This window comes from Numenius arquata, chromosome 8, assembly GCF_964106895.1.
Source record: "Numenius arquata chromosome 8, bNumArq3.hap1.1, whole genome shotgun sequence".
Classification (NCBI taxonomy): Eukaryota; Metazoa; Chordata; class Aves; order Charadriiformes; family Scolopacidae; genus Numenius; species Numenius arquata.
In genome coordinates this window covers 21,955,162-21,971,107 of record NC_133583.1, presented here as the reverse complement: position 1 = coordinate 21,971,107, position 15,946 = coordinate 21,955,162, and the positions used below count along the sequence as shown (strand labels likewise).

The 15,946-nt window shown below is 43.9% G+C and overlaps 1 protein-coding gene across 1 annotated transcript; it reads left to right on the top strand.

Annotated features, from left to right (window-relative positions):
• Positions 1–1,411: 1,411 nt before the first annotated feature.
• RAB43 (RAB43, member RAS oncogene family) lies at positions 1,412–14,390 on the top strand. Its single transcript, XM_074152713.1, has 3 exons — positions 1,412–1,633; positions 13,033–13,216; positions 14,137–14,390. The coding sequence occupies exons 1-3, from the start codon at positions 1,412–1,414 to the stop codon at positions 14,388–14,390; spliced, it is 660 nt and encodes a 219-aa protein (XP_074008814.1).
• Positions 14,391–15,946: the final 1,556 nt, after the last annotated feature.

Below are 15,946 nucleotides of genomic sequence, written 5' to 3'. Positions count from 1 at the left end.
CTAATTAACATGAGAACATATGCATAGTGGTGTCTTTTTTCCTCTGTAACACTTTTTCTGTCCTGGTTGATCAATATCCTAGAATTCAGTGGCCCGTTGAATTCAGAGTTGCAGGCAACCAGTAACAGCCTTTGTTCCAGCCTGACAGAGTACTCGTATCTCTGCTCTTGCTGGAAGGTTACTATGGATCACCAAAAATATATATCCAGATAGGAAAAGAAATAATCATGAAGCTACTCAAAAATCCATTGATTCAGAGCAATTCAAGACAAGCTGGCCTGCTTGGTCTATGCTGGCTCAGTCACAAATCAGGTTGTTCTCCTCCTGCACAACTACCTCCGGGAAAATTTAACTCTCACTCTCTGCCAGTAAACAGTTTGCTTTCACAATTTTATCATGTGAAACTATGAGAATGGAATTTAGCAAATCTTTTTTACAAAGAACAGACTAACAGAATGTGCTGTGTCAGAGTATTTTATTAGTAAAGCTGATTTCTGTTAGCATCTTGACTCACCACATAATCTAGAGAAGATTACCCATTAAAGAGCAGTTTGTTTCGTAGATAACCCAGGTAGCAGTTAAAACACAAATCATTCCAGATTGCTGAGATACGCTTATCTCCATACACATAACCAGTCTGTGATGCAATATATAATCACACATCTACACATGCATATCTAAGACGCGTAGCATGATGTTAACAGTTTTAAAGACGTGTCTGAGCGGCGCAGCCCTGAGCCTTGGACTGCGGCTCTGGAAACAAACCACACCCCAGCTCAGACCTAAAAATGAAAAGCCAACGAGGCAAACCAGCTGCACTTCCCGGATGACTTAATGGTGTAATTGCACCTGTTTATTTGTGTGTGTCAGTAACTGTAAAATACATTCCCGAAGGAATACATCACACAAATATAGCATTCCAGCAAGAATTTGGACAAACACCCGCGTGTACAGGTCCTCGGCACAGCATTGGGGCACCGGCAGCGATGACTGGGTGCCACTCAGGACAGCCGACTGAGGCGCTTGTTTGCCCCCACGCGATGGCTTATGTCGGTCGGACCGCCACCCGAGCCGACCCCGCCGGCCCCGGTCCACCGCGGCACCTGCTGGCGGTCCGGGGGACCGGCGAGAGGCCGCAGCGACCAGGCTTTCCCCGGCCCCCCCACCGGCGGACGGCGAGGCCGGCGCGGCGCCCCATGCGGTAGCCGAGCCCGCGCCCGGCCCTCCCACCGCCCCGGCCGCGGGCGGGCATGCCCGGGAGGCGGCCGCCCCGGCCGGGGCGGAGAGAGCGGGGGGGGGGGCGGTCGGGAGGCGGTCCCAGCGCTAGGCCCGGCGCGGCGGGGGGCGGCGGGCACTGCGCAGAGCCCTGCTCCCCTCGGCGGCGGGCGGAAGGCCGGAGGGCGGCAGCGCCATGCCCGGTCCGGCAGCGCCGGGGGCGGTGGCGGGTCCCGGCCCCGACCCGGAGGAGAGCTACGACTTCCTCTTCAAGCTGGTGCTCATCGGGGACGCCAGCGTGGGCAAGACCTGCCTGGTGCAGCGCTTCAAAACCGGGGCCTTCGCCGAGCGCCAGGGCAGCACCATCGGCGTGGACTTCACCATGAAGAGCCTGGAGATCCAGGGCAAGCGGGTGAAGGTGAGCGGAGCGGCGGCCCGGGGCGGAGGCGGCGGCCCGACACCCCGCCGCTCCGGTTCCGGGGCTGGCGAAGCGGGCGGAGAGCTGTCGTTCGCCTCCCGGCCCGCCCCCCGGCACCGCCGGCGGGCCCCGGCCCGGCTGCCGGAGGAGGAGGAGGCGGCGGCGAGGCGGTGGCCGGCGGGGAGCTGTGCCGGCCGCCCGGGGTGCCCCGCCTCAGGGCGGCGGGAGCTGCCCCCGTCCCGCTGCCGGCCCTGCCCCGCGCTGCTGCCGGGCTCGCAGGAGGGGCTGACCCGGTGCCGCCTTCCCGAACAGCCCCGGCGGGCCAGGAGGGACCCAGCGCGGCTGTTAACGGGCTTGGCTGCGGCGGGACCAGCGGTGTAGCCGCAGGACGGGCTGGTTCCTCCTCAGCACCGACCACAGGAACCCTGGTAAAAGCCCCGTTAAAACCTGCGCCCCGGGACAGGCTGTGCCTCCCTGCTGAGTGTAACACCCCTCCTCTCCATCAGGCTTCTGGCGGTGGGGTATTTACGACCCAGAAGGAACCTCAGCTGGGCTGTCACGGTTCTAGACAGGGATGTGGAGCTGGCAGATTGAGAGAAACCTGGGGAGCAGCTGTTAACTTAGGCATATTTAAAAGTTATCTTAAGACATTTGTTTATAGGGTGTCTCAACGCAACTTTTATAGTTCTTCTCAAACCAGAACAAATCAACCCTAAATTTGACTTCTGCTTTTTTTACGCTGGAGGAAATCAGATACTGTCGTCAGGGTTAGAAAGAGGACAGGACATTTACCCGGTGGAATTGCCCTCAGACTCTTGGTGGCACAGGATTCCTACAACAGACTGGGCCTCTGAGCACAGAAACGTGAACAAACAGCAGGAAAAAAAGGCTCAAAGCACCTGGGGTTTGTAGGGGGCTGTTGGGATAAATCCCTTCACCCTCCAGAAGGGAGCCATACAACTGTCCTCACTTGCCCCGGTGGGACTAAAGAGAACTTAAGGCAGTCACTGCCTAGGAAAGGTCATGAAACTGGAAAGCTTTTGAGATGAGGTGACACAGAAATACAGTAATTGCAGTTGAATTTTGGTCTGTGTTTGCCAAAGTAGGTGTCAAAGTCCTCTATTGTCTTATCATTTTAACTTACGCGAACTCAGTAAGTAGAGAAAGTTGCAGAAAATGGAAGAAATGAAGGCTCACTTTTTTTTAGGGAAGGCGGGATATTAGCGAAGGTGTTTATTTTCTTGGCAGTATTGTACCTTTTCCTGTCATGTGTAGCTGGGGTTAGGGGTTGAAAGGGAAACTCTGATTGTCTGTTTGTGCCGTTAGTACCTCTTCTGTGCTTTCTAGCAAGTGGGGGCCTTCCTTTGGGATTGAAACCTAGCTCCGTTTAAATGCCAGGCACATAGAAAGTGACAAATGTGTCTGCTCCTGGTGCCAGGGGTCTCCGCCACGGGCTTCAGGAGTAGGGGAGGACTAGAACCCCAACTTCCTAGGTGTGCCTTCTCGTATTGTCAGTACTTACACCGAAAAAGTCCTGTATTGGTCAGTCTGAAACAAAACCTGTGGATTATTTCTAACTAGTTAAAAAAAAAAAAAAAAAGGAAGAAAACGCAAGCTCTTGAGGCTTTCTTCTTTGTTGGATTGTTCTTTACTTCCACTTAGAAAAAAATTAGAGATGCACAGATTGAAGAAGAGTATTTTAAACATTACTTTAGGCAAATTAATCCAACATTGGTGCTGATTTACCCTACAGACATTTTTGTTAGCTGCTGAGTCAGGGACACAGCTAGAATATGAAAACATTTGCTTGGAGTTTTTGGTCTGTTAAGGTGTGGGTTCTATGAAGTTTTAAATTCCAGTCAGGCTTTTCCACTTGGATTGGGATTTCAGAACAGTCCATGCAATCTAGGTAGCTTTATTCAGCATGTTATAGGAAATGGAAAACAAGGAGGCATTTTGTTAATACTTTTGTGAGCTCCCTTATAGAGTAGGTGAATAAATTCTTATTATCAGGGGTGTGTGTATCTTGCATGTTTTACAAATTTGGTTTTAGTGACTCCAGGTCACTATGATTATGCTTATATATATAATTAGTTACAGTGATTCTAGGAGGAGCACTTCAGCTCTCTGAACAGCTCTTACCCTGGCCCGTTAGTGAACAAGCCTGTACATGTGCTCTGCGAGGGATGCTCTGTGTTTCTCACTGTTTCTGTCTCAGTCATGTGAGACATACTTGATTAGACGAGTTTCGGATAAACTGTTGATTGGGATGCCTCAAATCAAAAGATGTTCAGGACATGCTTAAAATAAAAATTGTTTGGCCTTACACGAAGATGTGCTGCTCTGATTTCATTTCATTTCATGCTACTCAAGACAGTATCCTCATAAGGAATGCCAAGGCTTGTTTATGTTTTCTTTTTAGCAAATGATGCAGGAATGAGAAAATTTCCATTTTTATAATGTTTTATAAGCTCATCTTCAGAAGTTCCTTCAGAACAACAGTGTGTACAAAAAAAGTCCCAAGGAGCCTTTAAACACTATTTGCTCTGCATCCCCAGTGGCCTAAGCTTCATTTTGAGTCAGGCTGAGGGTAGTGTTGCAACACAACTGAGTGAGTATGAATGGGACACTTATTTTGAGATTGAAACAAACATTTTAAGGTTAACTGTGTTAGTGTCCCTTTCTGTTTAAAACTACAAATGTTGTCATTACTGTTACATAAAGTTTCTGAAACGTTTGGAGCCCAAGGATTTTAAGTCTCACTTCCTTTTGATGCATTTTTGTTGGATAAAGGAAAAGCAACATGTTGGGATACTAAAGATTAAGGTTCTGCAAATAACTTTTTTTTTTTTTTTTTAAACTCAAGGCTTTCCTTGCATCTTAAAGCTGTATTCTTTCAAGTGTCTCAAATGATATTTCATACATTACTGCTTCATCAGCTACTGAAGCTGACTAAATTTCATATATAAAGAGATGTTAGTGCTTGAGAAAGGACTAACCCTGATTTGCAGAGATTTACCACTGCCAGAGAGGAAGAATACATAAGCTTGTCTGTGCCATCCAGTCTTCTGTTTCTCTTCTGATTCTTTCTTTAAGATCTCCAGTTGCAATTTGAGGTATTGTCCAGTGGGATTATACAAGGCAGTTGCCTCTGGGATGGGCTGTTGTGAGCCATGGGCTCTTGGAGGTGTTGGACGTGAAAGGCAGGGTGCGTGGCATGGAGCCAGGCAGGGGTTTGGCACACCGGGTTCTAATGGAACTTCAAAGTCAAAGCTGCCTGTGATGACCACCTTGATTTTTATCACAAAGGCATTCTGACCAGCATATATCCAGAATTCCCCCCCAGCTTTGAAGTGTCTGCAGTCTATCTTAATTTTTCAAAAATGCTCTAGTATATGCTGTTTAACTTGTTGCATACTACTTTCTATAAAATATTTCACTGAATTTTTAGAGTTGGAAGGGACCATAAAGATCATCTAGTCCAACTCCCCTGCCGAAGCAGGATTGCCCAGAGCATGTCAGAGCACGTTACTCAGGACTGCATCCAGGGGGGTCTTGAAAATCTCCAAAGAAGAGGACTCCACACCCTCCCTGGGCAGCCTGTTCCAGGGCTCTGGCACCCTCACTGTGAAGAAGTTTTTTCTCATATTTGAGTGGAACCTCCTATATTCCAGCTTGTGCCCGTTGCCCCTCGTCCTCTCACTGGCAACCACTGAAAAGAGTCTGGCTCCCTCCTCCTTCAGCCCATTCAATACATCCTTCTTAGGTGCCTAAATCCTAGAGTACAGACTGTAATTTCCAAAAGTTGTGGTTGTTGACTTAATGCATAGTGATTAAAGTCCTATTGATAAAATCATTACTTATTCTTTGAGTGATGGAAAGAATCTGGCAAACAGAACAAAAACGTTTTGTAACTGTTATGTCACTGTAAGAAAAGATATTTATAAAACGGTGGAACTAAGATTTTACATAATGATAGGCAAGGACATTCCTGAGTCCAAGTCCATGAACTGCAGTTAGTAATAACAAAATTCCTTTTTCTTCTGATGAATTTCTTCCTGTGAACTGATAAATTAATTGGGTATCTTTAATGTCTACTTTATGCTGTCATTTCATAGTGTTTTACATATACTGAATATTGTTTTCCTTTATGCCATAGTTTTTTCTCTCTTACTATATCTTTCAGAAAGCAGCAGGAGAGAAGAACGCTTGAAAACAAACACATTCCTTTTATAACAAATACTTCTTTATGTATCACTGCCCTTTTTAATTTACAAGCTTTTCTAGCCCATATGATATCAAGATTCTTGGCTTTTATTCAAGCCTCATGGCTGTAACTATATTCCTTTCAGAATGGTCCAAAATGTAATGTGTCATTATCTGGCCAAATTGCAAGTAATATAAAATTATGACTTTTTAACTGCCTTGTCTCCTGACTGGTGTATTCAATAATCTGCTAAACAAGTACAACTGAAGCTATTGGTTATTACGTGGAAGCATTGTTCTTGGATATCCAGAGGAAAGTGTAACTCTCTTCTCTGTCAATTACTTCAATGCTCATAACACTACAGCAAACAGGAATGCTGCATTCCCAGCACACAGGGATTCCTCATTCTCTAAAAATTTTGTAGGGAAACAACTGAATGGGGCAGTTTATCCTAACTGCTCTGCATATGAATATCACTTTACGTTGAAATACATTGCTGTATAGATGCTAGTTTTGTTGTTTTGGGCAAAAACTGTGTAGATTAAGTTGCAAGAGTATTTCAGTAAGTCTTTTTAGGAGCAAGTGCTGTGATTTGCCAGTATACAGAAATATATATAATTTGCCATTTGAGATGACAGGCTTTAGACACAGTCAGTCGGTTAAGAATCATTTAGTACAGTCTTTGTGTGCAACGTTTCACTATCAAGAAATTTTATGGAAGCTGCTGCATTTTGAAGAATTCATAGCACAAAAGTGACATTTCTATCTTTGTAAAGGAAGATATCGGCTATAGGATGTACTTAGTTGCTGCTTCATAAGCAGAAGTAAACCTGAACTCCTGTGATACTTCAGAAGAATCAGGGAAGTACTTAATAAATTCTGTAGGAAGTAAGGGAGGGAGAAATTTTTTATCATGTCTTGAGGGCATTTGTTAAGTATTAACCTTTGATAAACAGTATGTTTATCAATGCAAGAAGAGTCCAAATCAAACTATTTGATAATACGCTTTTTGGTCAACCTGTCCCTCACCATTCTCAACACTGTGTCTATTTCTGTAGTAGAAAGTCTGCTTTCTTTAAGCCTAACCAGACATCCCAGAATGATCTTCCAGAAGCCCACCATAAATTCTACCACCTTCTGTTTTCCTCCTTATTTGAATTGAAATATTCCATGTTCCGATTTTTCTCTGGTGTCTCTCACCCTCCTATCATGTGCCACTGTGAAGAGCTCGGCTCAGTCATCTTGATAACCTCCCCGTAGGTACTGGACAGGAGCTAACGGGGTATCTCAAACCCCTCTCCCATGCTGAGGCCGTTTCCCTCAGACTCTTCTCACAGGGTACGTACTCTGATTGCCTGACCATCTTGATGGCCCTCCATGGAACTTGTGCCAATTCACAGAATCACAGAATCACCTAGGTTGGAAGGGACCCTTTAAGATCATCTAGTCCAACCAATGAAAAAAAAAAAAAAACAACCAAAAAAAACCCACACACACACACCACCACACCACCCAACACTAATCCATATCCCCGAGCACCATGTCAACTCCTCTCTTGAATACCTCCAGGGATGGTGCCTCAACCACCTCCCTGGGCAGCCCATTCCAATGCCTGATAACCCTTTCAGTAAAGAAATATTTCCTAATATCTAACCTGAACTTCCCCTGGCGTAACTTGAGGCCATTACCCCTTGTCCTATCATCTGTAACTTGGGAGAAGAGACCGACCCCCGCCTCTCTACACCCTCCTTTCAGGGAGTTGTAGAGAGCGAGAAGGTCTCCCCTCAGTCTCCTCTTCCCCAGACTGAACACCCCCAGCTCCCTCAGCCTCTCCTCGTAAGACTTGTGCTCCAGACCCCTCACCAGCTTCGTTGCCCTTCTCTGGACCTGCTCCAGCACCTCAATTCTTCAATGTCTGTCTTGTACAGGGGGCCCAAAACTAGACACTGTATTTTAGTTGGAATCTAATAAGTGGCAAATAGAGGGAAATAATCACCTCCCTCGATTTGCTGGCTTCGCTCCTGTCAATACAGCTCAGGGTGCTGCTAGCGTACGCTGCTGGCTCCTGTTCAGCTTGCTCTCTGCAGAGACCCTCGGGGCCTTCCCAGCACAGCTGCTCCCCAGCCACTGCATCCTTGCTGGGGGTGAATGACACAGGCTGCCCATATACTCCTTCCCAACACGAGAAGATGAAAAACCAAATATGAAAAGGTGTTCAAGACTTTTGTCTGATGTACTTACGGAAAGCTCCAATTCTACAGTGATTATATGGAGTCATGAAAAATCTTACAGGAGTTAATAGCTGCTATTCAGTACCAGCCAGTGCTAAGGGCTCTGCCATCCAAAACATTCAAAGCTAAAAGCAGATCAAAATAACCAGCTTTTGTAAGTAAATGGGCATTCAATAGTGGAACAATCAGCACAAGAAAGGTGGCTCCTTGTTTTGTTCACTTAGGGTAATTCATAGATTCATAGATTGGTCCAGGCCGAAAGGGACCTCCAAAGGTCGTCTAGTCCGACCTCCCCGCAGTCAGCAGGGACACCCCCGACTAGACCAGGTTGCCCAGGGCCTCGCCGAGCTTCACCTTGAATATCTCAAGGGAAGGGGCCTCAACCACCTCCCTGGGCAACCTGTTCCAGTGCTCCACCACCCTCATGGTAAAGAACTTTTTCCTAATATCCAATCTAAATCTCCCCTTCTCCAACTTAAAACCATTGCCCCTCGTCCTGGCACTGCAGGCCTTTGTAAATTCTGTCATATTCCTGTCATGTAATTCTGTCATACTCCTGCTGAACAATGGGTATTTATTCTCTGTTCTTTATCCTGTCCTCATTTGTTACTAAAGATGGTCCCCCTGAAGGCCTCCTACCAGTCTCTTATTTCATAGGTGGTTTTTCTTAGTATCCTCAGATGAATTTCACACAATTCTCCAGCAATCCAAACTTCTCTCTTGCTTTTCTTAAAATTGTTGCCAAAGTAATTACAAAATCAGGAATTGCGCAAAAAGGTTACTGAGTGACAGACGTGACTTCCATCACAGTATTTACAAAGCCAAAGCACTTAAATCGAAGAAATACATCATTAAGAACTTGGTGCCACATACTGCATGTGATACACGTTTTTTTGTAACCTGTGGCTAGTACAGTCCATTTGGTATACTTGTAAATATAGTTCAACAGAGAGACTATATAAAATTTTTACTGTAAAATGGTGGTTTTAAATTACAGTTGTGATTGGTATTTATATATAGTTGTCAAGTTTCTTTTTCCATAGAATTGTCTGAAATGTATCTCTGTACACCTGCTGGAGAAAATAGCACTTGCTTAGGATCAGAACTGGTATTTTTGTAACGACTTAAATTATTTCTTCTCAATCATACATCAGACTGATTCATGCAATACAGAAATATTTTTCTTAGTTTTCTAAAGATGCTGTCAAGCAAATTACCTATATTTTAGGAATACATCTTGCTTTAAATTAAGTAATCCGGGTGGTAATACTTGCATACTCTGTGTATGTCTTTTAATGATATGAAATGAAACAGTTACTAAAACTCCAAAAACTGTTATAGGACAGGTTTTCAAGCTTCCAAATTGTAAGGAGGAAGTTGTTATTAGCCCCCCCAGAAGTACTTTTGCACACTGAGAGTGCCGCAAGGCAGCCTGAAGCTGCCACCTCTGCAGAGGTCCACCAGAGGAGACCGACCATGGACTCCTTACTTGGCTTCAGCTGAGGTTATGGGATGGGTTCACACCCACCTTCAGCAACAAGTTAAACTGAAGGGCTGTATTCAAGACCGCTTCAAGATAAGTTTGTCACTGCTCTAAAGGACTGTCACACCTTCCTCACTGCCATGTCTGCAGGCTTTCAGTACCATGGGGCTGTGTAATCAGTGTCAACCCTTCAAGCTAAAGGAAAACCCCTATTTTTCAGTTACATCAGTGAATTAAGCTATACGGTGACTCAGATTAACAGGTGCTAGTTTCAATGCAGGGAGAGGGCAAGGCTGGACGGCAAGTCTTTGATGACAGTATTGTCCCAGTTTGGCTTAAGCAAGTCATTAAACCATGCCCATATTTGACTGACTTTCTCTGAAACAAAGAGTGAGCACTCAGCTGGCTCCTTCTGCCAGGAGAAGTGATAGGAACAGTGACAAACACGTGTGTCAGTTGGTATATATATTTGCAAAGAAAGTATGTGGTTTAATGGGTTAAGTTATGGGTTTAATAAGTAATATAAGTAATGGGGAAAGTTATGGGTTTAATACATTCTGTAGTCTGAGCAATGAAAGTAGAACCACAACAAACTGAAGGTCATGTAAAAAGCTAAACAATTCAGAGTCCTTACAGAAAAGAGGAGAGACAAGTATGGGAGCTTGAACTTCAAATGCCTAAGGGAAAGAGCTTACCTGGAGAATGTGGGCTGGGAGGAAGACTGCTCTTTGAGCTCCTGAGAAGGTCAAACTTGTGGTCTGTGCTGTTCCAGCAGGACACTCAGGGCTTCAGCAACTTTGTACATTCAGTCCTGTGAACACACAGACATAAATGCTTGAGTAAAAAAATGTGGGGGGGGTGCAGTGAGATCTCGCTGGTGACATTTTGAGGCTGCTCTATCGCTATTAAATGGCTGTGGAAACTAGGAAGGACCAAAGAAAGGCAAATATAGCACTCATCTTCAGAAAGGGCAAGAAATCCCGGGAGCTGCAGGCTGGTCAGACTCATTTTGGTCCCTGGGAAAAACATGGAGCAATTTTTCCTGGAAGAATTATGTTTTGACCCCACTTTGAGCAGGCAGTTGGCTTTGTCACCTCCCAAAATCTGTCCCAACCTCAATGATTCTGTGATTCTATGGAATGTACTTAGACAGAAGTTTTCAAAATCCAGTATACAGCACAAGGCCCAAGACTAGCCTGCTCGGTCACTCTGCAGATAAATCACTACTATTTATACCATGTAAGAAGTGTAAACTAAAACAAATGATTTTTTTAATTTAAAAAGTTTATAATTCTTCTGTATGCACAGAATCTCTCAGACCTCTCCCTAGAGTTGGGTAATCATCATTAGCCTTGTTTTGCACTTGACCTAATCAAGTACTGAGATTTAAAACTACGTAATAGGCACAAAGGTCTCGTGGGAGACTTGAGTACAGAGATCATCATACATAAACCTGCCATGAACTTCCTTGTCTCTAGTAGCTGTTGACGGCTCTAAATCATTATCTGTTCCGTTAATAATCATTGCTTTGTGGTTTTCCAAGTCTATTACAGTCCCTTCCCCTTCTCTGAGAAAACTCTTTACAAGGAGCGAGAAGTACTTTTTCGTTGGATTGATTCCTTTTAAGCTGTATATTTGGGATCTAGATGTTTGGTTAGCACAGGCAAGCATTCTGATCAGTACAGCCTTTCCCAAAGTGAAAGTTGCTGCTCAAACACGCAGCAGAGTCAGAAGATACAAACAAAGTATTAATGTGCAAAATAAATAAATGGAAAGATGATTACATATTATTTGGTATAAAATACCACTGGTGCTCTGTGTTAAGTTGTCATCAGCTCTTTTAAAATAAAGATTTTCAGAGAGAGGGGAAATAATAAAAAAGATGTCCATAATATGGGAAGATTAAAAAACCCAGGAGTATTTGCTTGTGTCCTGTCTCAGTTAAAAGGACATGCAGAATATAAGGAATGGCACAAAAAGACAAGAAGTGGTTTCTCCTTTATCACGTGGGGATAGAGAAGTGAAAGTGCAACAGAAGGACAGAAAATACAAAATTTATACAAGGACATTCTTTGGTTTCATTGCTACTATATACTGAAGCCAAGAGCTTTGAAAGATTCAAAAAGGATTAAAGATTTATATGGAGGAGAAGAACATCCACAGTTACTTTAGATTAAAAGCTCCTGGAATATAAGCCGTCATGTTCCAGGACATTAGACAACCTATAAAACAAGTGGATTTAAAAAGAAATTTTCCTTAGGAGCAAAATGCTGCGTTTGTCCACCCTGAGTTAGTTGGCTGCTTCCCTTGGAACATCTAGTACTGGGAGCTCAAACCCTGATACTAAACTCATAGCTCCTATGCTGCTGGATCTAGGCAAAAGTATGTAAGCTACGGATTTCTTCTCCCAAGTGAATAATAATATGACAGGACCAGAGGAAATGGTCTGAAGTTGCGGCAGGGGAGGTTTAGATTAGATATTAGGAAGAATTACTTTACTGAGAGGGTCGTCAGGCACTGGAACAGCCTGCCCAGGGAGGTGGTGGAGTCGCCATCCCTGGAGGTATTTAAGAAACGTGTAGACATGGCACTTCAGGGCATGCTCTAGTGCCCGAGACTGTTGGTTTGTGTCTGTTTGTTGGTTGGTGTGGTGTGGGGTTGTGGGTGTTTGGTTTGATTTGGTTTTGGTGTTGTGTTGTTGTGTGGGGGGTTTTTTTGGTTTTTTGTTTTGGGTTTTTTTGTTGTTTTTTTTGTTGGTTGGACTCGATGATCTCAAAGGTCCCTTCCAACCAAGAAAATTCTGTGATTCTGTGATATAATGTCTGTTCTACCACATAAAAAAGGACAGGTGACCAGACTGACTAGATCTTTGACTGACTTTATTGAAACCTAGAATTGCTGACATTATTTTATACATTTTATGTATTCTATATCTATTCTTTTAATTGTCTCATGTTTCCTTATAAAACAGCATCAGTGCCCTCTGATGATACTACCACATCCTACTCAGGTTGTTATTGCCTCTGTAGCAGAACTGGCAAAACCACGTCAGTAACACAGACAATATGCCAGTGAAAACCCACTTGTAGTTTCAGTGACACACCAGACGATGAACTGGAGGTGGCTTGGCTCTGGGCTAACATCTTGTTTTGCTAACTCTGCTAGAGAGGGTGACAGAGGGGTAGGGCTAGACACACAAGTGATAATTTCACAATCTGCCACAGAAGGATGCATCAGAGCTCACCTGTAGGAACCTAGAGCATCTCAATTAATACAAATATAAACGTTGAGCAGCCAAGTGAGAAAAGGTTCTCCATTATTATCCTTAAATCATGAACAAAAGACGAGAAAAACATGATGCCAGAATGTATTAAGTATAAGGGAGATTGATAACAGCTCTATTGAATCAAGTCCTGTCTTTTGATTCAGGAAAGCTTGCTGGTCAGTGTTGTCTCACTGTATGCTTTGTTTTATTTAGTTGCAGATCTGGGACACGGCTGGCCAGGAGAGATTCCGAACTATCACCCAGAGTTATTACCGCAGCGCCAATGGAGCAATCCTAGCCTATGATATCAGCAAGAGAGGCTCTTTCCTGTCCATTCCTCGCTGGATCGAGGATGTGAGAAAGTATGCCGGTTCCAACATAGTACAATTACTGATTGGTGAGTTAAAAATATTAATACCAAGCACTACAGGTGACTGTACAATGTAATTAGTTGCAATAATTGTATAAGATGATTAGAAGTTTTATTTTTGGTTGAAGCAAGATGTATGTAATAGATCCGACTGGAAATTTTCCCGATATATTTTTTTAATTAGAAAGTGCTGATTCATCAAAACAGAAATGTTTTGCTTTGATTAACTTCTGTTAAGAAGGAGACGGCTTTGTATCAGCAGCCAGTTTTGACTCTTTTGGGTCTCACCTAATGGAGAACTGGGCACCCAGAATTTCTAGGTTCTGAGGCACAGCTGCTGTGGAGCTGTTCCCATGATAAGGATCATAAGGGTGCCAGGGCCCAGAGAAGCTCCGTCGTATCAAGCTGATGCGTTTTGGCAAACTGGAACACCCACATACTTCAGCAGATGTGGGATTTCGGAAGGACTTCAGGGCAATCAGGGTTTGTCAGTTCTCTGCTAGAAGTTCTGCTTCCCAGCCCCAATGTTTCTGACTCAGACGTGACTCTGAGATGGCCTGTAGATCCGCTAATAAAACATCAGTACTATTCTAGATTTCCCCAGGTACCAGCAGACTGCTTTTGTTTTCACAAAATGGTTTTAGCTTTCATTTCTAGCACATTTTTCTTCTGGTAAGCCACCACTGTTCAGCTACTGACTTTTTCTGTTCTCTCTCTGAGTCCTACAGAAATACAGGTTGGGAGGGGTGTAGGAGATTATCTAGTCCAACCTCCAGCTCAAAGTGAGGCTGATGTCAGGTGGGTCAGGGCCTTTTCAGTCAACTTTTGAAAATCTCCAAGAATGGAAATTCTGCAGCTTCTCTGGGCAACCTGAGAACCTCCTGCTAAATACTTACTTTGATATAAATAGTCATTATAAAGTACTCTGTTGTTTCTTTTTCTTCCAGGAAACAAGTCTGACCTAAGTGACCTTCGAGAGGTTCAGCTGGAAGAAGCTCAGAGTCTGGCTGAACACTATGATAATATCATCTGTGCCATAGAGACCTCTGCGAAAGACTCCAGCAATGTGGAGGAGGCTTTTGTGAAGATGGCTACAGAGCTCATGATGAGGCACGGAGGCCCCATGTTCAGTGAGAAGAATACTGACAGCATCAAGCTTGACAGCAAAGACGTTGTAGAAGGCTGGGGGTGTGGTTGCTGATATGAGCTAGGTGATATCCCTAACTTTACTGGAATTTAGATGGTGCTTCACCCTAATGCTGAGTAGCATGGTAGCCATATTCTCCTCCTCCTGTGAAACCAGCAATTTTGTAGAAGTTAGACACAATCCTGTTTGCTTTGGTGTCTTATTTTTAAAAAGGGACTCTTGAGAGGTAGTCCTAAAAGTCAAACCCTCTGAAAAACTTACTCAACATTTGTCCCCAATATTTCTTTTCTGTAACCTTCATACAAGTTACAAAAGTGGAGGAAACAAATTTGAACTGGCCATGTGGGGTGGGGAGACACACGGTTGGAGAGGAGACTGATGCACACCCAAAGTTCTGAAGCATTTAGCAAGGGACTGTTGGCAAAGAAGGTCCCATTTGGAACAGGCAATCTTGACAGTGTCTCTTTAGATCCTCAGCACTCCACCAGTGACCAGAAAGTGACAGTGTCTTTGATAAAGGTATTACAATACCCAGCGTTTTGATTACAGGACCAAATAGCAGTCACCTGGCCTAGGGCATATGGATTGCTAGTTAGTACTGGAACAGGCCCAGGTGGGGAAAGCTTCTCTCAGGTTTTGTTACAATTATTTTAAGTTATCATTTTAACAAAGAGCAAAATCAGCCCGAGCAATATCGCATGACTTGCTGTCAAGCAGGATTGGACCAGTTGTCGCTATTTTAAATAACAGCCTTGAGGAGAGGGTAGATGCATTTCATTTGTTATTGTTTGTTTTGTTATTGTTTGCACAGCGATAGCTCCCTTTTCCAAGCAGGTATCATTGAGTTTTTGCCCTCAGGTCTCTTAATCTCATTCCACAACTCAAGACCTGCACCACTGGAAACGGGAACTGGAGAAACCTTGAACTGACGGGTAGCCATGATCTCCTGCCGTGTGCTTAATGGTCATATACAGGGTTCATTCTGGTCATACATTTGACATTATGTTACTAGAGTGTTTATTGCTTAAGTAGCATAAGGGAATTTGGGGGTTGGCTTGTTGTTTGGTTTTTTTTTTTAAAACATCTCTTTAAATACAATCTGGGCATATAATAGGAAAGAAGATCTCAAATAGCTGAAAACTGCATGCATTGCAACTTCTTGGTTGCAAGAAACCAGTGTCTTTTCGAGTGATTCCCTCCCAACTTTGTACTCAGCTGCTTCCCTCTCCCTATCACGAGTTACCAGCTGCTTTTCATTTCTTTAAGACGTTCAGCAGGAAAAATCTTTCACTGTTGATCAAGTCTACATTGTTAAGTAAAACAGATCTCATAATTCAACTGCACGTAGTTGTCTTTCAGATTCAGCTCTGTATTATAAGTTGTAGATGCAGTTGAAGTCTGATGGCAGCAGTCCTCTCTGGATTTACTCTCAAGCACTTACAAAAATGGATTTGCAAAGGGAGCAGAAGCAGGATTATTTTTAACTCTGCAGTTAAAGCAAAGGTGTTCGGAGGTGACAAGTGATTTTTTGCAACCCTGATACTTTGAAGGGGCTCATTTTCAGAAAGCTTGAAGTGAAGTCACTTGTCCCTTTTGAAAATCTTGATCAA

Bases quoted from the DNA above. Each gene is read 5' to 3' on its own strand.
- RAB43 (XM_074152713.1), top strand. From the start codon at position 1,412: ATGCCCGGTCCGGCAGCGCCGGGGGCGGTGGCGGGTCCCGGCCCCGAC. The intron at 1,634-13,032 runs GTGAGCGGAGCG...TGTTTTATTTAG, and splicing joins TCCAGGGCAAGCGGGTGAAG to TTGCAGATCTGGGACACGGC. The intron at 13,217-14,136 runs GTGAGTTAAAAA...TTTTTCTTCCAG, and splicing joins CATAGTACAATTACTGATTG to GAAACAAGTCTGACCTAAGT.